At 43.4% G+C, this 26199-nt stretch overlaps 1 protein-coding gene across 3 annotated transcripts in view; it reads right to left on the reverse strand.

Annotated features, from left to right (window-relative positions):
• Window positions 1-791: 791 nt before the first annotated feature.
• The window catches only part of LOC147898175 (plant UBX domain-containing protein 8-like), a 51615-nt gene continuing 26207 nt past the window's right edge, over window positions 792-26199 (reverse strand). For all 3 annotated transcript variants that reach the window (XM_087379059.1, XM_087379058.1, XM_087379057.1), the window contains 9 exons: window positions 22552-23149; window positions 22371-22454; window positions 21447-21577; window positions 20945-21278; window positions 20577-20801; window positions 4306-4470; window positions 3011-3154; window positions 2875-2931; window positions 792-1154 (listed from right to left, as the gene is read on the reverse strand). In XM_087379059.1, the coding sequence (XP_087235185.1) occupies window positions 1047-1154; window positions 2875-2931; window positions 3011-3154; window positions 4306-4470; window positions 20577-20801; window positions 20945-21278; window positions 21447-21577; window positions 22371-22454; window positions 22552-23149 (1846 nt within the window). In that variant the 3' untranslated portion in view covers window positions 792-1046. The remainder of the gene's footprint in view (window positions 1155-2874; window positions 2932-3010; window positions 3155-4305; window positions 4471-20576; window positions 20802-20944; window positions 21279-21446; window positions 21578-22370; window positions 22455-22551; window positions 23150-26199) is intronic.

Consider the following 26199-nt stretch of genomic DNA (forward strand, 5'->3'; position numbering starts at 1 on the left):
TCAATCAAGGTAACAATGCACGGTCTCTTTTCATTTAGATCATGCTCTCTCTCTCTCTCTCTCTCTCTCTCTCTCTCTCTCTCTCCCCCCCCCGTTCACCTTGTCTCTATAACTTTCCACTAGAAGAACAGTCCGCCACCCCAAAAATACAACCTGCACTTGTTTCACCAAGGAGCAATTCGCTGAGATAAGTTGCGACACCCAGAACTTAGGTCACACCGCCAAGCCCTCTTTCACCTCTCTCTCAATTCATAGTCCAATTCAATCCAACTTAGCATTTCATAGTTCTCTAGGCCCTAAGTTCATTTTCAATTCACAGATAAGCCATCCCACTTTGGACTGGACCCATAGCACAACTCAGCAGTTAGCTTTAGCATAGGGACACTTAGTTTTATGCGGACAATTAAAACATCTACTTTCAATCTTCTCGATCCCATTCTCATGTATCCGTAAACCCAGTCAAATACAGGAATACTCTAATTATTGGTTGTAGTTGGCCTTTTATTGGTCTTAAAACGACAATAAATTAGATGGAAAGTGCATCCTTAAAGAATAAGTACCATAACTGCCAAAAACAGACGGCCAATTAATTTTAATCAATATTCTCTACTGGTTACTTTCGCTTGTCCACTGTATGCGACCTCTGTAGGCGTCATATATATATATATAAGCATGCCAATTAAAACATCTACTTTCAATCTTCTCGATCCCATTCTCATGTATCCGTAAACCAACTCAAATACAGGAATACTCTAGTTATTGGTTGTAGTTGGCCTTTTATTGGTCTTCAAGAATAAGCACCATAGCTGCCAAAAACAGACGGCCAATTAATTTTAATCAATATTCTCTATTGGTTACTCTCGCTTGTCTGCTGTATGCAACCTCTGTAGGCGTTAAGTATGAAAAACTATAAATCTTCTACACCTAATTTAAATATACAATCTGAGTCCCTAGAATCAAATCATAACAGGAAACACCACACAGGCCAGTTCCTTGCAAGCCATCAACTTCAAGGACTTGAACTGGATTGACAAGGATTTGAGGCTTTAAATGAGTTCCAAGAACAGTGCTTCATGCTTGCTTGTCAATCCTAGATCACTAAATGAGTACCCATGCTCTGCATCGGTGAATGCTGTTCGAGGATATTGCCTAACCTGCTCCATTGAGACAAGTGTCAGCTTTTATTGGAATAAGGAACAGGAGAGGGTAAATCTCAGTATTACTCAATGAACAGTTATTCAAAAATACTCAGTTCATGGAAAAAAGCAGCTCTAAGGGACGTACAACAATGCATGGAGCTAAGCTTTTCAAAGAAACCAATTTTAGGAAAATTTAAATTAAATCTTAAAACACTAAAATTTAAAAATTAAAGTAAATCGCAAACTGCAATATGGTGAAGAGTGGAGTGATTTCCGAGTGATACCACGCTCAATAAATCTTAAATTGCAATACCCTCAAAATGGTATCACTCTGCAATTGAGGGTGGTCATTGCATTGATCACCAACTTCATGCTTCTCGTGCATGTGACCCTGAGCCCGATCTTCATACCCGCCATACCAGCACGAGGACTAAGACAAGGCCAGGTAGTAGTCGCCCAATCTGAGGCACTATCATCGTAGCATCACAGCGCTATGCCATACAACCACCTCACGTGAGGCCCACACACAGAGCTGGGGGACAAAGACATATCTCAGACATGCTTCAGAGACACAGGACTCCAAAATGGGTGCCTTCGCTCACTCGTAGCTCCGCCCTGTCACAGCTGATCCCATGACAAGTTTAGCTAACCCTGACATTACAGAGGACCGTCCTGGGACACTCACAGTTGAGTCCAGGGGAGCAGATTCACAAACAATAGATGCAGATCTCAGACATGTTTCTTGGACATCAGGGGCTACAGAGAACCTGCTTAGTTCCCTCTTACTAGACCTGAGACGTGCCTTTTTTTCACTACCTGTTATCCAATTTTTTCTACATTTTGAAGAGGGGTGCTAGACAGCTCTAGTTGCCCTACATGGGTAGTATGAGCACAATGTATTTCAGATCCTGGAATTTTATCCTCTTGTAGACTGACTTTCTCTCTTTCTTTCTCTTTCTCTCTCTCTCTCTTTCTTTCTTTCTACTTGCGCTTCCTTCGCCCTCAAGCCTCCCTCTTACCCATTCTCTCTCTCCCAGCTTCCCTTTCCCCTTCCACTCCTCTGCTCTACTGTCCTAACCCCTTTCCCCTTAATATTTTCTAGATCAGTTTAGAGGCAAATTAAAGATATACGCTTCTATATTTATCATGTTTGTGTTATAAAAATTTCCACCATATACGAAGCAATTCATGATGCTTGTAAGTGGGCGTCAAAGGCGTCTTTAATGAATGGGCGAACCTTCAATATGAAATTGTAGGCTCTTGGCTGAGATTCCATTGGGATAAGACTTGAGTTAACACAAAGCAACGAGGCTCCTAGCAGAGCCCTCCAATCTTGCTAAGATGTCTAATGTCCATGTCAGTGATTCTAACAAAGCTCAAGCAATACTACTGGCATGCCTAAAGACCCTACACAACACCCTGTACCTAGAAGGCTGCAAATATCTCAGAACTTCGAGTAATAGGTGCAAATCTGTAACTGGTGTTATGGCTTTCTCTGCTCGTCCAGGAAGAGATCCCAGTCCCACTTCAAGTCTAGCCAAGCCGGAAAAAGGCACTATAGCCCACCTCTGTTGTTTGCTATGAAGGGCAATTCCTAAGCATTACAATAACAGAAGTCTGCAGATGAAGAATGTTTAGCACAGTACAAGGGGGACAAAACATGTATAATCAGAAATCAGGTAAGTAGGCAAAATAAATAGAGCCTTTCGTCTCTGCAGAAAGAGAAAGAACTCACCAGTCTGTAAGAGCCTGGAAGGATTCCACCACTAACATCTATAAAATCAAACAAGCACTGCACATGTACAGCAATCGGTCAGTGTCGTAAGGTTGCAAAAGTAAGTTGCTTAAATAGAATCTCCTTAATCAATTACCTGAAGAGTATCTGACTTGTGGAACCTTCTTCCTAGTCGGCTTCCATCTGGCATACGTACAAGAAGAGTCACACCACTAGTATCATCTAAGGAGGGCTCATCAGGAAGAGCTGCTTTTTTGGCTGCTGATTGTCTCCTTAATTCCTATCAAGGAACACATCCACAGAGTCTCAGTCTTCTTGCAAATCCAAGAGATGAAAAAGCACAAATTCCCTCAACGATGCCAAAGATGATGCCAAATTCCTTCAAAGATGCCTGCATGAATTGGTATCAACAGATATGTTTACACTAACAGTAAGCACCTGTTCCCCTAGCATTATTCCCCTTTCCTGGTAAAGCAATGGAGTCCTGGCCATTGCTTCTAAGGCACAGCTACCTGCAAGAAGCATGTGTCCAAGCAAACAACAGAAGTTGCAATGGAAACCTCTACTCATTTGATACTCTTCTGTGAACCTCCCCCTTTTGCTCTATTACACTATTATTGGAGCTGTGCAAGGTGCAGATTAAATTAACCCTAATTGTTGAGGACTTAGCATCCAACACACTTTGGCTCATCAAAAATCAACCTGAAATAAATCGTCCCAGTAGACAAATGCTCTCAGTGGACAAGGTGCAAATTAACTTAACCCTAATTGTTGAGGACTTAGCATCCAACACACATTGGCTCATCAAATTTATCAACATGAAATAAATCGTCCCCAGTAGACAAATGCTCTCAGAAGCAGGGCACTAAATGATATGCAAGAGGGGAGAAACAGCCCAGCGCCCTGACACTATTTGCAAGGCATGCACTCACAACGCTCGAGTCTCTCTAGCGTTGCATCCTGTAAAATCTAGATTTCTGTCTCTAAAGTTCAGCCTTCGTTGTTATCCTCTCCTTCCAGGCTCTCCGATGAAGCTAGAAATTGGGCGTGTTAGGGAAAAGGCGTATATGAAGGAAAATCCTGAAGGAGGAAACGAAAAAGTTGGAAAAGCAGGCAGTAGCAAATGTAAGGAACTTAAAAGTGGAGCTCTGGTGAAAAGAGGTGGACAAAAAGGGGAGGCAGCAGAAAGGATGTGAGAAGACAGGGAAGGGACAGCAAGCCAAGAGGCATAATTGGAACTGAAGGTGACAATTAATTTACCTGTATCATAAAACTCTAACAAGATGCATACAATATATTTACTCATCAGATCAAAAAGTGTATGTCCACTGAGGAGTTACAACTGATATTTCTAATGTCTTCCAAATTTTAACTTTTTAAAAGTAAGTACAGAATTTATCATTAATGAAGATAGCAAACAAGTGATCAAACCTCTTCTGCAAGTTGCTTTTGCAAATCTTCCTCCTGTCGAAGTTTCTCTTCTGCATGAGCAGCTGCTTGAGCTTCTGCCTCCTTCAAGCGACGAGCTTCTGCTTCGAACTGTGCCTTGAGCTCTTTCTCCCTATCTGCCTCCAATGAAGCAAGATACTCATCATCCTGTAAACATTCAGGTAGTTAACTTCACGTGTGGAACTTCAATTGTAATTAACAAATATGGCTACTAAAAAGCTGATTGCATGCTATAGCAGCATTTACACATACATTATCAGCATCAAACAATACTGCAAGTCCTATAGTCAGAGCATGCTAGTATGCTGAGTGAAATCGTTTCTCCAGAGATAAAAATACAAATGATAGCCTCTTTTTAACAACATATCCTTTTTGTAATCTGCCAATAAGCAATCTCAGCCCCCCCGAGAACTTTAAAAAAACCGTAGGGGAAGAAAGGGAGCTCTCCAAAATGTACTACACTCCAAGCCCAGCAACTAAGTCTTCAACACTTCTAAAGCTGGTTTCGCTCAACATTTACAGCCCGTTCAACATGTAATCTCTTGATTAATCATGCCAAACAATAGGCATGGTATTGAGTCACTCAGGTATGCAAAGAGGAGTCTCTTTAAAATGTTCGACCAAACAAATTGATGTTCTCTAGGCTCTAGATGGCACCAAGTTCCGAATCCATCAATTTGGAATGACCCCAGTTAACAGCTATCCAAACCAAATTTTCAATGCTCTCAGTATTGCCATGCCAACCAAGGACCAGCTCCCCCAAAATTGACCTCTTTTTATCTCAATAACATCCCCAATTGGATAGGACAAAGGGCATCGCATCATCACCTTCTAAAACCAGGTTAGACCTTGATGATACTTGCAATCAATGCCTCCAAAAAGGGAAAGAATTTCCCTCTAGCCTGCAGATCAGTTTACATGAAATGGATGGACTCAAAAACACAAAGAAAGTAGATTGGGAAATGTTTCCCAAGCTTGGAAAAGATAACCCCAACAATGCTTTAGTATTGACAGATTCAGACATTCCAAGCTGTATTGAACACCTCTCTCTCTCTCTCTCTCTCTAGAGGAGACACAATTTGGGGGGTGATGAGCCTATATGAGTCAGTTAGAGGGAGAGTACGGGGCGCCGGAGACTTGTCAAATTAGATCGAAAGCATGATCGAAGTGAAGCGAGGATGCTCCCTCTCACAAACACTTTCTGGGCTCTACATTGATGAGATCAAGACTTTCATCGATTGCCTAGGAGGGGAGGGATCCCTGCTTGCTGATCTAGCTCTAGAGGTGTGTTGCAGAGAGAAAGACCTAGTCAACCTTGGCAATACCAAGGTTATGATCTTCAACACTTCACGGCAGTACTTCATCAACACAGCTTCACTTACCGAGGGGAGCTGGTTGAGATTGTGCAATCATATACCTATCTAGGGGAAGTCTTCGCGGGGCTAGTTTTCACGATGACTCATGCAACCAAGGCACGACTCATATGTGGGCAGGGAGCTCTGGCTTGACTACGGAGGCAGTGCTTTCAGGCACAATTCCAGGACCCTCTAACTAAGGGATGGTTATTTGACACACTTGTGAGGTCGACAGCCATGTATGCAGCACCCTTTTGAGGGAATGACCTGTCGGCGGCCGATTGGTGTAGATTTGAGAGGCTACATGTGATTATGGGGCCAAGATGTTTCAGAGTAAGCCCTCGACCCCTCATCAAATCATATAGGCAGAGTTCGCTATGAGATTACTCTACATTGATGCCATCTTCTCGACAGTGACATATCTGTTAGAAAACAATACAACATCTGTGCTCAACAGATTTTGGGCCTACATTAATTTAAGTCGTTGTACATTAACATGACCAATGCATTTATGCCAGATATCAATATCTACAACTACACCAGTCCCATGTGCAAACATTGCTACACTCAATTCAGGCATGTCCGCATTCAATGTAAACATCTTGTCCTTCTTCTTCCCTTTTGCTATCAAGCGACCTTTATTTTTCATATCCTCAACAAAGCATCCATGAGGATTAAATCTGACCTGCACAACCATTTGACCAATAGAAACCAGGTTCTTGGTGATATTCGAGACATGAAATACATTAGACAGGTATTTCTTTTTCTTATCCTTCATAGACAAAGTGATTTTACCAATCTGCACAATAGGATGTGCAGTATCATCACTAATCTCCACAAATCCTGGTCTTTCTATTTTCCTTGCATCCTGCATCCATTCTGCACGACCTGTCATGTGATTTGATGCACCTGAGTCAACATACCATACATCATTGCTTTCTTCTGCACTTGTGACAGAATTGGTCATGTGCTGCACCATAAACAGATGCTCATTTCTGTCATCACCCTGTCTACTAGAGGATGCATAATTGCCTTGCTGTAATTTTTCAATCATGATGTTATTCTGCTTTTTATAGCAATCTTTAACCATATGACCCATTTTACCACAATAGTGGCATTCATCATTGCTGTTTGCATTTTGGCCTCTCTGCCATCCACCACGACCTCTTTGGCTCCCCCTGCCTCTAAAGTTACCAGGTCCTCCTCCATAGGGCTGGTTTTCTTGAATTTGCTGCATATTTTGATTTCTGCCATGGCCTCCAGATCGGCATGCTCTGCCTCTGCCTCTGCCTCTGCCTCTGCCTCTACCTCTTCCAGCATTTGAGTAGAAGGAGTAGAAGACAGTTTCTTTTGAAGTTTCTCCTGAAGAAGATGCACCACCATTTCTCTGCTCTTCAGAAATTAAAAGAGCAATCAACTCCTCAAAATCAGAAAAATTCTCACGAATGGCAATGGATGTACGGAATTGTGCATAATCCTTTCCTAGACCATTCAAGGTCACAGAAACTAAATCATCATCTTCCACTAGCGACCCAATAGAAGCAAGTGCATCTGCAATCTTCTTCATCTTCATGTGGTAGTGATTGATCCTCATATTTTCTCTGGCTTGAGCTGCATTTCCTTGGCTTGCGTATTTGTACTATATATTTTTGTCAAAGTATCCCACGCCTCCTTCGGCATTGCTTGCATCCTGAATATGCACAATCATAGAATCTGAAATACTGATAGGCTCTCTCATGCTAGCCTTTAAATGTCTGCAACGGTAGAAGAAAGAGCAAATGTAGGTTGCTTCTTGCTGACCCATGACACAGCTCCAGATCCAAGTGAGAAACAGTAACCTGTCACTGATCTCCAGCTGTCCACGTCTCCTGCCCAATCCGAGTCACAGAATCCGGTCAAGATGTTGTCCTTGGTATAGGTGATGCCATAATCAAGTATGCCTTTGATGTATTTCAGCACCCGCATCCCTGCCCTCCAATGGTTCTCCCAGGGCTTATTGAAAAACCTGCTTAGTACACAAGTCGCAAAGCTGATGTCCGGCCGCGTGTTGCACAAGTAAATCAAGCTGCCCACAAGCCTTCTGTACTTCGCTTCGTCCACCAGTGGTGATGAATCCTCATTTGAGAGCTTCACGTCCACTTCCATACCCTGTTACTAAGAACGTAATAGTAAGTCGCGATGTGGTCTTCTCAGAATAGCCGCATCAATTGGAGGAGAATACTTCCTTCCCAGACAACCAGGATCAGGATATCCATCAAGTACAACCACCAACAGCAGACCGAACTTCCCCAACGGTGCTTGGGAGGATTCAAGATAAAGAAGAGGAAGAAGAGCATGCGGAACCACAGCGGCAACGGCCATTCTCGAAGTGGGTAAAGCAGCTTTTGGACGGCAAAGAACCTCCAGCCATTGAGGAGGAACCATCCGAACACCGTTGGTCCAAGAGATTAGAGGAGTAAAGAAGGGCGCATGAATACTTGCTCAACTATGCTTTGATGACAGAGGTAATCCGTGCTGAAGAACCCAAGTGTCTTGAAGAGGCACATGGTGATGATAGGTGGATGGAGGCTTGGGACCTTGTGGATCGACCACCAAAACGCAAGGTAATCAGAACCAAGTGGGTGTACAAGACCAAGTATAAGTCCGACCGCACGTTGGATAAGTACAAGGCTCGGCTCGTAGCAAAAGGATTCGCACAGGTACATGGTTTTGATTATCATGATACTTTTGCTCCCATAACTCCACTAATTACAATTCGTAGTGTTTTGGCTATATCAGCACAAGAAAGTTGGCCCGTGTTTCAGATGGATGTAAAATCCGCCTTTCTGAATGGAGATCTCAAGGAGGAGATATACGTGGAACAACCACCAGGTTTTGTGATCCCCGGTTCAAAAGGTAAAGTCTGTAAACTGAAGAAGATACTTTACGGGTTGAAACAGGTCCCACGAGCGTGGTACCAGTGGATTGATGCCTACTTTCTACAAAACGGGTTCAGGAGGAGTCCATCTGATGCAAATTTGTATAACTAGAGAGAAGGAGGTAGGTGTATGATCGTGGTCCTTTATGTGGGCAACCTTGTCATAACAGAGAACCATGAAGAGAAGATCTCGCAGACAAAGCATTTGCTAGGAAGAGACTTTGAAATGACAGACCTCGGACTGATGCATTTCTGTTTGGGGATTGAAGTTTGACAATATAGAGACGATAACCCTTCGCCTCTTCACTGTAGCGTAAGAAAATACACTTCCGGCTCTTCGATTCCCATTTGGTCCTGTTAGCATTAGGGACATGCACAAAACAGTCACATCCAAAAACTATGAAACATACAGCTGAAGGTTTCTTACCAGAAAAGGCCTGCAGTGGAGTCATCCCGTTCACAGCCTTCATGTAGCTACGATTCAAAATGTAAACTGCCATGTTACATGCTTCATTCCAGAAAGTCTTTGACAAATCGTTCCCTTTCATCATACTCCTGCCCATTTCGCAGATGATGCGCATCTTGCATTCTACTACTCAATTTTGCTGTGATGTATATGACGGGGGTTTCTGCCTCTTGATCCCGTAACTTTTACAATAACTTTCGAATTCACTTGATGTGAACTCACCACCTCTGTCTGATCTCAACTTCTTCACCTTCCTCCCCGTTTCTTTCTTGACCATTACATGCCATTCTTTGAACTTACTAAACGCCTCATCTTTAGTCTTCAGGAAGTATATCCATATCCTTCTACTGTAGTCGTCGATCAGCGTCATGAAGTAGTAGGAACCACCCAAAGCTTCTGTCTCCATCTTTCCGCAGAGGTCCGTGTGAACAAGCTCTAGAGGAGCCTTTGCCCTACTCACCTCTTTAGGAAAGGGCTACCGATGCTGCTTGCCCATCATGCAAGCTTCACATACATCGGACAGATCTATAATTTCTGGTAGGTCTGCAATCATTCCACTTTTATGCATCTCCTTTAAAAAACTAAGATTTTGATTACCAAACCTCTCATGCCACAGCTTAGTGTTGCTCACGTCAGCTCGAGCACTGAAAGCTGAGAGTTCGTAGATGTTGTTGCGCCGTGTACCTTTACCAACGACCTTCCCTTGAAGATCCAAAATCTGTGCGCTATTCTTATCGAATTGAACTTTGACGTCCCGATCCGTGATCGTAGAAACGGACAAGTTCCTCTTGATATCTGGCACATAAACAACATCGGACAACTGTTTTACAACTCCATCTGACTTGAGAGCAATCGTACCTTTTCCTTTTGCTGGACATTTTGCATCATTACCGACTGCTACCAGAATGTCATTCCCTACCGGATGTAGAGAGGTATACCAATCCTTCCGACTGGTCATGTGACGCGATACACCACTGTCAATAATCCAAGGTTCATCCGCAGGTACATGAACTGCCTCCGTGCAAATCTCCTCAATTGCTACGAACAGCTCTACTGATACTGTCTGCGCGCTGTTACTGGACTCTTTTCTTTACTCCGTTCTTCTCATCTGCAATCTTCTTCCGATACTCATTCTGCTTGTGCCCTGCCTTGTTGCAATAGAAGCACTTGATCTTTTTCTTTCTCTTTTTATCATCAGAAGAAGATGGGTTACCAGAGTCCTTACCCTTACCTTTCTTTGATCCAGCATAGAAAGCCAAATCTTCTCCAATCCTCGTCTTTTGACGCATCTCCTCCTCCAGAAGCATTGCGCTAAAATCCTCAAAGTTGAGAGACGGATTTCTATTCTGCGTATTCAGCGACGTAACAAGACCGTCGTACTTTGGTGGAAGAATTCGTATGCACCTTCGTGCTAGATTCTCGCTGGTGATGGTGATGCCAATTGTAGTCATCTGATCGCCCAGAGTCTTCACCCTGGGGATGAACTTCTCTGCCATTTCAGACTCAAACAATTTCTCGTTCGCGAGTTGAGTCTCCAGATTCTGAATCCGCGTCTCATTCATGGTCTCATACTGATTTTTCAAGACCGTCCATGCCTCCTCCGCTGTGGTGACATGTTGAATTAACGCCATGACAGAATCACTTACACTGCAGACAATAGAACACAGCGCATCTGCATTTCTTCTTGTTCACGCGAGAATCTCATCCGCAGTTGGTACTATCTGTTGTGCTGCATTGGCTCGATTCGATCTCGCAACCGGCTTCATGTCCACCCCACTAGCAGTATCCCAAAGCTCGTATGCGCTTATGGTCTTCATCTTGAACTTCCAGAGTGGATAGTTAGTGCCGTCCAACTTTTCGCTTTCGCCGAACGGTGGGATTCGCAGTCTTGCAGGCTGGACCATCTTTCACAATCTGCTCGCAAACAGAAACACACTATCAAATCTTCTTGCTAGAGCCCAAGCTCTGATACCATGTAAGAAAACAATACAACGTCTGTGCTCAACAGATTACAGGATCTCGTATGCAAGAGAGAAAAGCAGATAGTATGGAGAATCAAAAATTTGATTACTGTAAAACTGATACAATAGATGGCGCTGCCTCCCAACCGTGCACTCCTGTGAGAGAAGCTTCGATGACGTGCTGAAAACAGTAGAGGACGGAGACTGGATGCTAAGGAATCAGGGTTACTGTAGCCAATGATGAATATGGGCTTCACGGGCTTGCCTCCCAACCGTGCGCTCCTGTGAGAGAAGCTTCGATGACGTGCTGGAAACAGTAGAGGACGGAGACTGGATGCTAAGGAATCAGGGTTACTGTAGCCAATGATGAATATGGGCTTCACGGGCTTGCTCTTATATAGCCACCAGTCGTAGTCGGTTAGACTCAATTAAGAGACCGACCCAGTCCGCCTAAACCGTAAAACTGATACAATAGATGGCGCTGCCTCTCAACCGTGCACTCCTGTGAGAGAAGCTTCAATGGCGTGCTGAAAACAGTAGAGGACGGAGACTGAATGCTAAGGAATCAGGGTTGCTGTAGCCAGTGATGAATATGGGCTTTACGGGCTTGCTCTTATATAGCCAGTCGTACTCGGTTAGATTCAATCGAAAGACCGACCCAATCCGCCCAAACCGGCCGACTGGAGGTCGGTCCCGAAATAAGCCACCGACCACACGATAGAACCGTGGCGCAGAATAGAGCAACTTACCTACAGTGTCCGTTCGGCCCACAGCCATCCGAGATCATCTAAAGCTCCAAATGGACCCCGCAGTCCGAGAGTGGACTGCCTCGAGAAATGCTCCGTCTACCCTCAGTGCGATCAATCATGGGATGCCTTCCCGCACTTGCATGTAGCCTAGTTGGCAGTGTGTCAACTCTATCTGAAGCCGTCCATCCATCAAGCCACACATGGCCCCCATCTAGTGTCCAAACCAGGACCTACCGGATAACCAAGCTACTCAAATGCCTTCTCCTCATATGGGGGGGCTTACAAGTAGAGTTAGCTGATTCCCGCGTAGTTACACAAGAGTGGAGCATTGATATCTAACAATATCTTCACGGGGTTTGGCCCTTGCTTAGCTAGAGACTACCGTAGTTGGTACTAGAGTCATCCAGACAACTAGCCAAGAGTGAGATTAGCATGGCATGACGCATGCATACCGATATGGTTTCCCAGTCAAGGCATTAGATAGACTATCTCCCCCGCTCCAGTACAGCTTGGATGCCTCATCCCTCTAGATCTCGTTAGATGAAACCAACCGCATCATACGATTGAACCAGGAGTTTCCCACCAAGTTCCATTCTATCATGACCACTTCCTGAGTGTATGGAGGATGGAGTGATTATCAGACCCCAGTATTTGGAGGAGATCGAGGCAGGGAGAGCTCCCAGAGAGCAGCAGATTTGCAGGTTATCCACACTAGCAGAGGTGGAGACAAAGGAGGAGTTCATATGCACTTGCCACGTCTACTAAGAGATCTGAGGACAGTACCATTGCCTCCCTCAAAAGGGGCACAGGTTTAGGCCACTCTCGCGATAGATCCACTTCCATGACTACGTCTGTGTTGTGTCTCTACTTAATGGAGATGTGGTGACACAAAGTTGTCGCAGTTCAAGGTTGTTAATCATAATGCATATCATCCCATGTCAATTGAGTTATATGCACGTTATCATAAATCCACTATCTATGTCTCAAAAGCATGTGAACATGGACCACAATAATGAAGTATGTAGAGGAATTGAAACTTCCTTCATAAAAGACAGCAAAGACACTCTCATTTGCTCTCCCTCTCTCAACAAATACACTAGGGCCTAGGACAATCGTCGGGCTGGACCCCCCCGAAGGTTTTTATTCATCATCAGAGAGAAAATGGAGCACATGAGTTCAACGTGGAAGCTGTTCATACATAATCAAAACGTGAATGAATCATTACATGAGCTCTTAGGCTCTCTTTCTTGGCAACAAGCCACTTGTCAAACTTTATATGACTTTCCTAATTACATGCCACTAAGGGCAACTCTGGAGTCTTCGAAACACTTGGTCACGCGAACCGCCTCCTAGACTCTTGTTAGGCTCCATTGCACTTAGGAAAATATCTCTTCTTAGTACCTGCAACAATTAATTAAAGCGCATCACCATGGCACCCATTAATTGTTAGTGCTTTGCATGCAAATAATACACTGTGGACTAATTCTAGTCACGGTGATCGTCCCCACTGAACACATGTGCACACATAACAAATATAAAAATATATTTATTCTCTGGTTGACCGGAGTCAACGCTCTTGATCATAATTAAGGGGCTTTGACCAAGGGTCGAGGCGCCTTAATTATAGTCAAGTCTCTCCAACCGAAGTTGGCACATCTTGGTTGACCGCAGTTAACCTTCTTGGTATAAACCAAGTCTTCCTGACCGAGATCAAGCTTACTTGACCGAAGTCAAGTATCTGTGACCATAGTCAATTCTTTGACCAATAGAAAAACTCTTTTGACCATAATTAACCTAGATGGAAAAACTCTTTAATTATGATCAAATAAAAGGTCAACTATACTGACTTAAAATATTTAGATTGTGGTGACATCCCCTCGGCTTCTGTTCAGTTGACCTCAACTGAAAAGCTTCCTTATAAAAATCCAGAAGCTGTGGATGATCGGACAACAAGTCTTCATCCATCCACTTGATATCCAATGCCGTATAATTCTTGAATTTTACAAGGTACCTATAAAACTCCTTGCCCTGCCTCTGTGTACAGTATGGTACACACTCTGGCTGAAGGACCTCTTCCAACTCATCCACTTCTGGTGGATCCTCTGATATTGCCTCTGTAGGCTATGGCCCCTGAAATTTCTTTAGAAGACTCACGTGGAATGCATTGTGAATCCTCCAAGCTCTAGCAATGCTAACCTGTATGCAACCTCATTTATTCTTTTTGTAACCTTGAAAGGGCCATAGTACCTGGGAGATAACTTTGCATACACTTTCTGTTTGCCTTTGAACTTGCGCAGCCTAGCTTTCTCGAACTTTAAAAGTATCCAATCCCCTTCCTTGAGATCTAACTATCTCCTATGCTTATCTGCAGCTCTTTTATGCTTTTCTTGAGACCTTTCAATTGCTGTCTGGACTTGGCTGTAAGCTGTCTGGAGGTCTCTCACAAACTGATCAGCTACAAATATTTCGTCCTTGATCCTTAGGATAGGTGGCATAATCACCTTCCCCTAGATGACCTCAAAGGGGGCTTTCCCTGTAGAGCTATGTACTGTATTATTGTAAGCAAACTCTACCAATGGTAGGTACTTTTCCCAGCCTGAACCTTTGGTCATCCACGTAACATTTCAGCATATCCAATGCTAATAGAATTTGCTACTTCACTTTGACCATCCATCTGGGGATGGAAAGAAAAAGAAAAATTCAGATTCGTCTCCATATTATCAAATAAAGCTCTCCAGGATAGACTGGTCATTTTGGGATCTCGATCACTGACAATGGACTTAGGTATACCATGGTGCTTAAAAATATGTGCCATGAAGAGCTTAGCCATATGATCTGCCTTTATGGTTTTGCGAACCGGAATGAAATGAACTTGCTTGCTGAATCTATTAATGATAGTCCAAATCCCATAATTACCTGACTTTGATCTTGGCAAAGCAAAAATGAAGTCCATTGTAATACTTTCCCATGGTGCCTGAGGCGCGGGAAGAGGCATAAGTAGGCCAGGTGCCTTCTGTCTATCATATTTCACTTTCTGACACGTAAGGCATTCAGTAACAAACTGATGTATACCTTTCCGCATCCCTGGCCAAAAGAAATACCTCTCTTGTGCTAGAGTTGTTGCTGTAATTCCTCTATGTCCAGCATAGGGAGGTGCATGGCATTCCTCCAGAATCTTTTTCCTCATCTCCTGGGTTATGCATAGGTAGTCATCTTTCATTAAATACCCATCTTTCAGGGAATAGTCACTAGTGGACTGCCCCTCTTGCATTTGCCATAAAATCTCACCAAAATCTGCATCATTAGCATATTGCTCCCTCATGCCTTCCAGGTCCTAATGATAAGCAATGGTCACATTGTTGACCTGGGGTCTTTGGGACAAGGCATCTACCACTCTGTTCCAAATTATTGGAGTATGGACAATCTTAAAATGATACATTGACAGCATATTTTCCCATTTCATATGCTTCTCGGAAAGTTTTGTCTGAGTTACAAAATATCTCAGACTTTGGTGATCTATTTTAACAGTAAAATATGCACCCAAAAGATAATGCTTCCATGTATTCACAGCATGAACTACAACCAAAAATTCCTTTTCATAGATTCCCAGATATCTCTCAGCATCACGCAATCTTCGGCTCTCGTATGCTACTACATGTCCATTCTAATGTAATGCAGCCCCAACACACTCTCCACAGGCATCACAATCAACATCAAAAGATTGATACAGATCCGGGACTACAAGAATAGGCTCTGTAGTCAACTTCTCCTTGAGTGTATTGAATGCTTTCTTCTGTGGCATTCCCCATGTGAAAGGCTGCATTTTTCTTAGTAAGGTCATGTAGTGGAACTGCGATATCAGCAAAATGCCTAATGAATCTCCTATAGTAGCAACAAAGTCCCCAAAAACTATGGACCTCATGCACGATTTTCAGCTCAAGCCATTCTTGCCAAAGCAAGATGTTTCCTGTGCTCTTCTTCTGTCTTTGAAAAGACTAAGATATCATCAAAGAAAGTACCCGTGAAGTGCCTGTACTTTCGGAAGATGTGATCCATCATTCTATTGAATGTGGCTGGAGCATTTGTCAACCCAAAAGGCATCACTAAGTATTCATACAACCCAAATGTAGTGCGAAAGCTGTCTTATGCACATCTTGTGGTTGTATTCTGACTTGATGATAGCCACTCTTCAAGTCTATCCTGCTGAAAACTGTTGCTCCTCTGAGCTGGTCAAGCACATCATCTATGCGTGGTATCGAAAATCTATTTTTTATGGTCATCTTATTCAATGCACGATAATCAATGCACATTCGAAAAGAACCATCTTTTTTCTGTATTAAAAGGACTGGTGAGCAAAAAGGAGATGAACTGGGCTGTATCAACCCTTTGGACAGCAAGTCTTGCACCTGAGCCATAATCTCCTCTCTGAGTCGCACTGACTCTATAAGCTGGTCTATTTGGTGGCTCACTACCACACATTAACTCTATCTCATGATCTTCTGGTCTCTCTGGGGGTAACTCCCCTGGCAAAGCATCGGAAAAACAATCTTTAAAGTTTACAAGAAACTGATATTTATCTTTGTCTGCATCATTCATTTCAGCATACATATCATTCTCTTTTTCTTTTACAAAAACCATGTACGCGAAAATTGCAGACTTTATTGCTTTACCACATGTAACATCAGATACAATGGGGATAGTTTCCCCTTTATTTCTGGCAACTAAACGCTGGTTTTTCCCCCTATGGATAAAACTCAGCACCCTCTCAGGGTATTCTACCTTTACTTCCTTTCGATGGAACCACGGTGTACCAAGTACAACATCATGCTGCTTGAGAGGAGAAATTAAGAAGTCCTCCTGATCTACATAGCTCTGCACATGCAATCAAAGGAGTAACTTGCACTGGATTTCCCTGGAACATTTTATCAGCATCAAGAGCTCTGCCTAGCTCTTCAGTTTTAATCCCTAATCTTAGGGCTAAATCTTCCAATATGAAATTATCTGTAGACCTTGGATTAAATAGGATTAATGCTTGTTGATATCTTACCTTCCCCCACGATAGCAAAAGCTCTTTTTCCCTTGGGTCTGAGGTACTACCCAAAACATCTGGGACTGCTCCCACCATTGGCCTCGGTGTTACTAGTGGCTTTTTCTGCTCCATAGAACCCGAAGGCTTCTTAGGGCACTAGGCAGCCATATGCCCCTCTTTCCCACATCTAAAGCATTTCCTATCTCTGCGGAATTCAGCTATCTGTTCAGGGGTGAATGGGGATTTGCCTTTATATGACTTTGTAAGCTGAGTACCCCTTGGCTTCTGAGGCTGACCCTTTCTTTTCAACCTTGGGATACTCTTTCTTTTCTGATTTTGAATTTTCTTCCTTTCAGCACCTCTTGCATGCAAGAATAGCACTGTGGATGGATCTTGTAACGGCACGAGACTAGCTACTGAAGCTGAATGCATAATGTCTTGAATGTTCTTTGCCCCTAAAGCATTCACCACTGCCTGAATTTTTGGACGAGACTTGCTCTGTACTTTCTCATTTGGGTTCTTTTGGAGATTTTTTGAAAGGTGCAACCTGCAAATAAGCATCCCAAAACTTTTGGTTGTACACATCCACTGTACCTCCTCCATCCATATGCAAATCATCCCAATCTTGAAGAACGTGATCTCTAAACTGTTTAGGCATGAACTACTGGTAGAAGGCTTTCTTGGAGCCCTTCCACCTCTTTGGAGTTGTGCACTCCACCATGCACTAGCTGTTGCTGTCAAGTGCAAACTAACCATTCTCAACTTGGAGGATTCTGAAAACTTTTATGTACCGAATGCAGCATCAAACTGTCTAATGAACTGCAGTGCTTTGTCTGTATGACCATATTGTCCATTATAGGTCATAAACTTGGCAGATTTACCTCCATCTTTGGATTCCTTGGTCTCTCTGAAAGACTTGCTCTTCCTAGACTTCTTGTGTTTCCTTCTTTCCCTTAATGGTTTATATGATAAAGAAGAAGATATAGAAGTCGAGCTCGAGGTAGACGGTGAAGGACTTGGAGATCAGTGATGATGCCTTCATCTCTTCCTGCTATGAGACCGTCCGGGCTGTACACGAGAGTGTGCCTTTGGCATTGGCACATCATAAGCTGCATTAGGCATAGTTTCTGCTTGAAACAAATTCTGCGCTCTTGGATCCCTTCTGAGATTTGCGTACCATCTGCTCAAATTCTTGCTGAGTTCGCTGCACACTTCTCTGTCTTGGATGTGCATCCCTATCTTGTGAATCCCACTGGATAGGTGATTGAGCCATTCTCCTACAACTTGTCTGAGATCTGCAAGTTTCTCACACACACTATGTATGCAACTAATGCACGCTGCCTTTGCTTTTCAAAGAGAAAAATTACCTCAACAAGAGGTGTCTTGCATTCACAATCTATGACAGTACCGGGCTGTCAACTCAAGGCATATATATACCCACAAAGTTGCCAAAGCATCAACAACTATATTGTCCCTTTTCTGGCTACTGCAAAAAGCATTGAGTATGCATCTGATTCCCTTTTTCTAAGCACAAAGGCATGCATTCCTTTACTCGTGCAAATCTCTGATTTTCTCTGATTTCTGCTTTTTTTGACAGTAAATACTCTCTCAGGTAGGTGACAACTGCTAGCAGAAACAGTCTCTGCAACTGTCTTCTTCTTTTTTTTTGGGACAGTAACTGGATGGATAACTGGTTGGTTACACTAACCAAACTAGTTAGTTCTAGTTTGGTTAGTCTGCAACTAGACCCCTGACCAAGTTAACCAGATTCTGAAATAGCTGAACCAAACTGATCTAGTTAGGTTGACCAGACTAGTTAGCTATGAGTAACCACACCCTTAACTTGAGTCAACTAATCAAAGTTAACTTAACCAGGGTAACTGCCATGTCAGCACCTGCTAGCATGCCACGTGTCATGGCCTAAGGTTTCCAGACCTTGGCCGTTGGTTAGCGTCGCGTGTCGCGTCGGCACCCTGTTCCCTTAAGCAACGCCTAGTGCCCGCGCGAGGAATCGACGCTTTCCATCAAGGATACACTTTCGTGAACGTCGTCCATGTCTTCACGACGCCTCCATGCTACCGGACGCTCACAACAGAATTGGCGCATAACGTGAGCATCTTCAATCCAACGTTGGCGCAGTACATGAGCCTCTTCAGCTTTCGCCTATCATATCTCCTCAGTACCGGCTAATTAAGCGCACGGGTGTCTTGATTAGTAATCCTCCTCTCACCGCAATCACAATCTCCTGATTGAAATTGGTACCTGTCAACAATCTCCCGTTCGTACCCGTCAACGATCTCCCGTAAGATTACGTGAATCCTGTTCTGGCAAGGTTGACACCTCGTTTGGATCAGAACTTCAGTTGTGCACAGATAGCCTTGACGTCTTCTTGAAAATAAGATATTAGTTCACGGTTAAGCTCGTGGATGCCAAGAAGGAAATCATTCCTGGTCACTTTGCGCCACGGATTCGCTATCCTGCGCTGACCTTCAGCCTTTACTTCATCCAACATCCCATGTAGCAAAGCTCTTCCTTTCCTTTGCACATCCTTGCCTAAGCTAGCAACACTCTGCTTGGATCGTCAAAGGCTTGAGAAAGCCTTTAATCCTGCTCTGATACCAATGAAACTTCCTTCGTAAAAGACAGCAAAGACACTCTCATTTGCTCTCCCTCTCTCAACAGATACACTAGGGCCCAGGACAATCGTCGGGCTGAACCCCCCCGAAGGTTTTTATTCATCAGAGAGAAAATGGAGTACATGAGTTCAGCGTGGAAGCTCTTCATACATAATCAAAACGTGAATGAATCATTACATGAGCTCTTAGGCTCTCTTTCTTGGCAACAAGCCACTTGTCAAACTTTATATAACTTTCCTAATTACATGCCACTAAGGGCAACTCTGGAGTCTTCAAAACACTTGGTCACGCGAACCGCCTCCTAGACTCTTGTTAGGCTCCATTGCACTTAGGAAAATACCTATTCCTAGTACCTGCAACAATTAATTAAAGCGCACCATCATGGCACCCATTAATTGTTAGCGCTTTGCATGCAAATAGCACACTGTGGACTAATTCTAGTCACGGTGGGCGTCCCCACTGAACACATGTGCACACATAACAAATATAAAAATATATTTATTCTCTGGTTGACCGGAGTCAATGCTCTTGATCATAATTAAGGGGCTTTGACCAAGGGTCAAGGCGCCTTAATTATAGTCAAGTCTCTCCAACCGAAGTTGGCACATCTTGGTTACCCGCAATTAACCTTCTTGGTATAAACCAAGTCTTCTTGACCGAGATCAGGCTTACTTGACCGAAGTCAAGTATCTGTGACCGTAGTCAATTCTTTGACCAATAGAAAAACTCTTTTGACCGTAATTAACCTAGATGGAAAAACTCTTTAATTATGATCAAATAAATGGTCAACTGTACTTTGACTTAGGATATTTACATTGTGGTGACAGGAATCTCCTTTGAGATAGGTGTGTTGGGGCAAGACAAGAGGACAAATGGGAAATCTTTCTATGCAAAGAGTAGGAAGAGTCCAATACGGCACCTCCAAACGATGGTAAGGGCGGAGTCAAACGATCCTGTAGCAGGAAGTATGGAACAGATTTTGCAATTGAAATTGATAAGATAATCAATGAAACAGTAGATGAATATACTTCCTCTTATTTTACACTATGTTTTAAGATTTGAAGAGAAGTCAAGAAATTGATTGAAGCCTTTTTTGAAATTCTGAGCACAAAATATTTAGCATTAGGCACACAGCCATACCTGTTGTTCGCGTAGACGACGTTGAGCTACCACTATAGGCGATGGTGGTTGTGGAATGGGCCTGCCATAGTTACGTGTTCCTGTGTCATCCGCATCTGCATCACCCACAACTCCACGAATAGAAGGGTAGTGAAATCTCAACGCTGCATCTTCTGGTAGTGAACCAAACATAGCTGCTTCAAGCATAACTGCCTCCTCTTGTTCTTCAGATGATATTCCTCCCCACTTCAAAGCAAAAAGATAAAGTAAAAACAAGCCATAAATGTGAGATAAAAAGGGAAAACAAAGTAACACACATAAACAATCTGCTATCACCTGAAGAAACTTGAAAGATAAGAAGGAATTGCCACAATTCCAACAAGAATTACCTCATCGCTATGCAAAACATCACCATTTCTCTCCAAGGGTGCATTGAGATGAACATCATCTGCAGCAGTAGTAGCAGCACTACTTGACCCTTGATGTGGAGCAGGCAATCCATGCTGGGAGATTGCAGAGTCTAACGCTGGAGGTAGGCGACGACCAGATCTCCTCCTCAGCAGAGGCTGTTCATCAAGTTCCTCCACTTCTTCTGGAGGGCCGCTCGGAGCAATGTTTGCACCACTAATCCGATTTTGAAAATTAGAATGATCTGCAGACAAGGAATTTAATGGTGTTCCTATATCGATTTGTAAATTATCAGATGTAGACGCAGATCCCCACCTACAAAACAAGACAACCACACAACTATTCACGACACAACTTCCACATAAATTTCCTGTGTGGAATATGACAAGTGGCAGGTCAGCTTCAAATCCCAAACCTCAACCTCTCATATCTATGATAGCTCTATAGCATGGGATAAACATATTGAAGTAAACCTGAAACCACCTCTTGGATATGTCATGCTTTTTCCCGTCTCCATCAGGACTTCCATGATCAGCTTCCTCACGCATTAAGCCCTCTTCAGGGGTCCCCAGAAAACCTTGACTTTCACGCAGTGCTTTCTCCCTCTCTGCTGTCTGCCATTCACAATGGTGCAGCCATTGGAGCTAAATAGTAAGGAGTTATTGAAACCAACAGAACCGCATGGCCCTTAACCAACTGTCATTCATCCCACATACAGACCCAGATAATGAAAGGCAGGTCACCCATGCTTCTCGATATGATGATTTAACTTCCAAAAAGAATTCATGAGGGCATCTACTACTTAGGAGGGCCAGAAACAAAGTACAAAAACATAATTCCAAAATTCAAAAAATGCCCATAAATATATATACGGGGAAAATGAGAGAAGGAAAGTCACAGAAAAGTGCCAAGTTTTCTATCTTGAATAGCCCTAAGTCCAATATTTTCAAAACAAGACAGTTAGCCACACTGCATTAACCTCACACTTCGCAGCTACCTATCCCATGCATCATCCGTAGTGTGAAAGCAGGTGCATATAGTACTCTGTGGCCCCTGACTACTGGGGAATGTAAAGAAAGAGCCCCACTTCATCATCATACTAGGAACCCTCAGTTTTGCAGGATCCAAGTCCCAATAGACTAACAAACAAGAGATAAGACGAGCGCAACGCCCAAAACCCAAAAGCCTTCAAACAGAGTAGCTATTGTGACATACTAAATTCAGACAGCACAGAGTATTTTAAAATTTTGGCACGGTCATGTACACAAGTCTAATAACCTCATCTTAAACGTCCTTTTAAAATTAGCTTGCCAATAACTGATATTACAAACAATCCAACACACGAGTAGCTCATTATACAGAAAACGCTGCAAAGCTATCAACAGAGCTTGTAGAGTGGTGCAGAACCTTTAAGGAAAGCGAGACCGCCCGTGCAAGATCGTCATCCTCTGTCTGCATTCTTGACTCATCAGGTCCAGCACCACTCAAACCCTGAATTTATTGCAATAAAAATACCATTTTCATAAGTGCTTCCTTCAGAAGCTTACTATACACAATTCCAGCTCTAGAAGGGCCTTACGGGCCTTACCCTTCTGGTGGCTGCCTCAGCCTCTTTCTTAGAAGCTTCAATAGCTGCCCGTAACATTTCTTCCTCGATGTCATTGCCTTCATCACTTGCCATTGCTGGAAGTTCATCAATCATAGGTGCATTCATACTGGGAGTCCTAGATGGAAACTCTCCAGTAAAAGTGTTGCTGCCAAAGAGTGACCTTCCTGCTGCATCACCGCCCCCCCTTAAAATTGACGAAGCAGTGCTTGGAACATCCTCGTCATCAATGATGATATGACCATGACTCTGGGATGCAATCTGTGGATCATCTGTTGCTGGAATCTCTTCTATCAAAGGACCTGTATGAGGCCTCACCCTTGGTTCCTCTTCATCTTTCCAATCAATGGGAACTTCTCTTACATCCCTTGGCTGAGAGACAAATGGGACTGTGTTCCTTGTGGGAAGTCGAGGAGCCCCCATATCCTCACCCCCAAGGCCTGAAGCAGCATGCAATCCAGTTGCCCAAGCAGGGGCAGAAGGAAAAGCAGGAACCAACGGACGGCTTGGTTGCCTAGGTACAGATTCATCTTCTTCCATCCAATCTATCCTGTTTGTGTCCTCATTCTGCATTTGAGGGCTGCATTAAAAAACAAAGATACGATTTTACTTGGTATGCTGGTGTTGAGAATCTCAGAAGTAACATGCAGAAATACTATTAACCTTCTCTATAGTACAGAGAATTGCCAGTCATAAAAATAATAATAAAGTGCATTTTCAGCTACATTCAAGGCTTCAGACACCACTTGTGTATCTTCTCAACATTTACCAGAGCTGTTAATGTCCACAAGTATCTCAATATCAAATAGATACTTGACAATGAAAGAAAAGCAAAAACTCGATTATCACAGTTCAGACTATCTACTTGCAATGAAAAAATAATGTGAGCCAAGAAACAAGAAAGCACTAAGGCAACGGCTTGCCTTAGCTGCGAAATCAAAACTATAATCCCAAGTCTAATTACAATCGCCTTAGGCCAAGGGCTCTAGACTTACTCGCCCAATTTTTGAGTTTCTTACTCTCAATCATGTTGGGTACGGGAAGCAATGGAATGAGAATGAAGTGCAAAGGGAGCAAACAACACACTGAAGCAAGAACGAAGTACTGCTCAAAAGGAGAGGAAAATACATAGGGTGGCCAATCTGGCCCCCAAGTCAACCATATGGTTGACCAAAGAAGTCAACTCATAGAGTTGACCTGACCTACAAGGCTCATCCGAGGCTAAGTGCTAACAAACCCCCCTCCATGGTATGGCTGAAGTATCTTGAAAATATATCAGGAATACCTGGAAACTACATCATGGTTGCACATATTCGTCCCAGAGGGATATAGCAACCTATGATATGTACAGAGTGATCCCTCAAGTAACAAAAGGAGGCAAGTGTAAAGCATGTCGAAATGCCTCAAACTTGGGCTGTGGTAAAGCTTTCGTGAAAAGATCTGCCAAGTTGTTCTCGGTGGGAACATAGGACAACTGGATGTCTCCACCAGACAGTCACTCTCGAACATAGTGATGGTGGACCTCAATATGCTTTGTGCATGCATGAAACACTGGGTTTCTAGAAACCTCCAAAGCACTCTGGCTGTCGGTGTAGATCGTAGTAGAGTCGGGCTGAATGATATCAAGATCTGCAAGCAGCTTGCGAAGCCAAATGCACTCTACTATAGCTGTGAAAGCTGCTCTCTACTCAGCCTCACAATTGGATGTGACAACTGTAGGCTGCTTCTTGCTGAGCCAAGAGATGCATGAAGCTCCAAGCATAAAATAGCTACCACTATGTAACACCCTAGTGTCGTAACACCCTGCGCATGCCATAAGTGGGAATCTGACATTACAGATTCAGCAGTCAAATTTGCCTCTACAACTGGCTGTTTGTCATATTCATAAAGATGATATAGCCCAGAAGAAAGTGACCCAGTAAGTACTATGATGTCATTGTACCGGTTGTCATACACGGCACATCGATAACCATCAAAGAGAACCCGAAAGCCATTCAAGGATATGGCTGCAATGGAGATGAGGTTCTTCTTGATACCTAGGACAAACAAAACATCCATGAGTGTGATCGTATCACCTGAAATTGAAGTGACCTCGACCTAGCCAATCCCTTTCACGGGATATGATGCATCGTTGACACATGTCAATGTGCCACCATGTGGAGCAGCCCCCAATGTCTGAAAGAGTGATCTGCAAGAAGTGATGTGCTTAAGTCAGATTGGTGCTTCGACAGTGGTGCTTCCAGAATCTAAGACAGACAAGGCTATAGCATGCTTCTCTGGATGGTACTGGCATGTCACCATGAAATCCCACACATGGTGTGCAATGTTTGCTGCCTCATGACCATGATCTGGGGCAGCAGCAGTAGTAGTAACAGCAACTCCCTTTTGCTGCTTTTTCTTTTCAGAAGCGATGCACTTACGACATTCAGAAATGTCATGTCCTGGCTTCCTGCAATAATTACAGCATTTGCTGTTTTTCTTCTTTGCATTAGACGAGGCAGAGTTAGATGAGTGTCCAGCAGTAGATGAGCCTCCAGAAGGCTTGGGTTGGCTGTAATTGTGCTTATTCTTTCCCTTATTGGTATGTTTAGTGACAAAAGCCTAATTTGCAATTTGAGAGGCAGCACATTTTGTGCAACTCTGGAAACAAGCTGGTCGAAAGTATAAGCATTGGGATTGCCCATAGCAACCAACCTCAATGTAGTAGCAAACCCTTGATAGGACTCAAGAAGTCCATTGAGTATCGTGGACACTACCTGAGCCTCTGGAATGATTTCATCCACATTAATGAGCTGCTCTTGAAAACCCTTGATTTTTATGATGTATGCATCCATGCTGTACCCCTCTTCCATTCTAACATTCTCCAATTGCCTGCGTAAGAAAGCAACACGTGCCTCATTGCGAACCTGGTAAAGGTTAGCCAAGATGTCCCACGCAGCCTTTCATGTTTTGCAAGACCGAATGTGAGGAATAATATGCCTCTTGACTGAAAAAGCAATGATAGAATGTGCTTGGGCATCTCTACCATCCCATCTGGCCTATTTGGGTGTGGGAGGTGTGGCTGGAGTAGTAGTAGATCCAGAGGTGGCTGTAACAGCTGCACCAGCTGTAGCAGTAGATTCAGATGTGGCTGTAACAGCTGCACCAGCTATAGCAGTAGCACAAGTGGATGCCACAGAGGAAGGTCAAAGGTCCGATCCTAAGACAACACCAAAATTTTCTTGGCCACCAGAAGGTATTTCACCATGTATGACCATATTGGGATAGTTGGGGCCATCGAGCTTGTCCTCAGCTAAGAACATACCCATCTAATTGTTGGCAAAAATAAATCCCTGAAGGAAAAATGTGTGCTCAAGAGTAGCCTCAAGGCTTTCACTGCAAAATGAGTTGGCTGTCCAAAAATGACAGCAAAAGTCAGGCAGTGACCAACCAAAAATTGACTGCTCAAACAATGAGCTAAATACACGTGTTGTCCCCAAAAATATGACCTGCAAAACAATATTTGTCCGGTCAAATGACCCCCCTGCCAAAGATAGCTGTCTTGCAAAAATATCAGCCCAAAACAAGGGGCAAATGTCTGCAAATGTATCCAATGCTCGATTGAGTTGTAAATGTCCCAGATGGTGGCAG

The sequence above is a fragment of the Dipteris shenzhenensis genome, chromosome 9 (genome assembly GCF_047967505.1).
Source record: "Dipteris shenzhenensis isolate YYH24624 ecotype China chromosome 9, Dip_SZ_1.0, whole genome shotgun sequence".
In the NCBI taxonomy this organism is placed as follows: Eukaryota; Viridiplantae; Streptophyta; class Polypodiopsida; order Gleicheniales; family Dipteridaceae; genus Dipteris; species Dipteris shenzhenensis.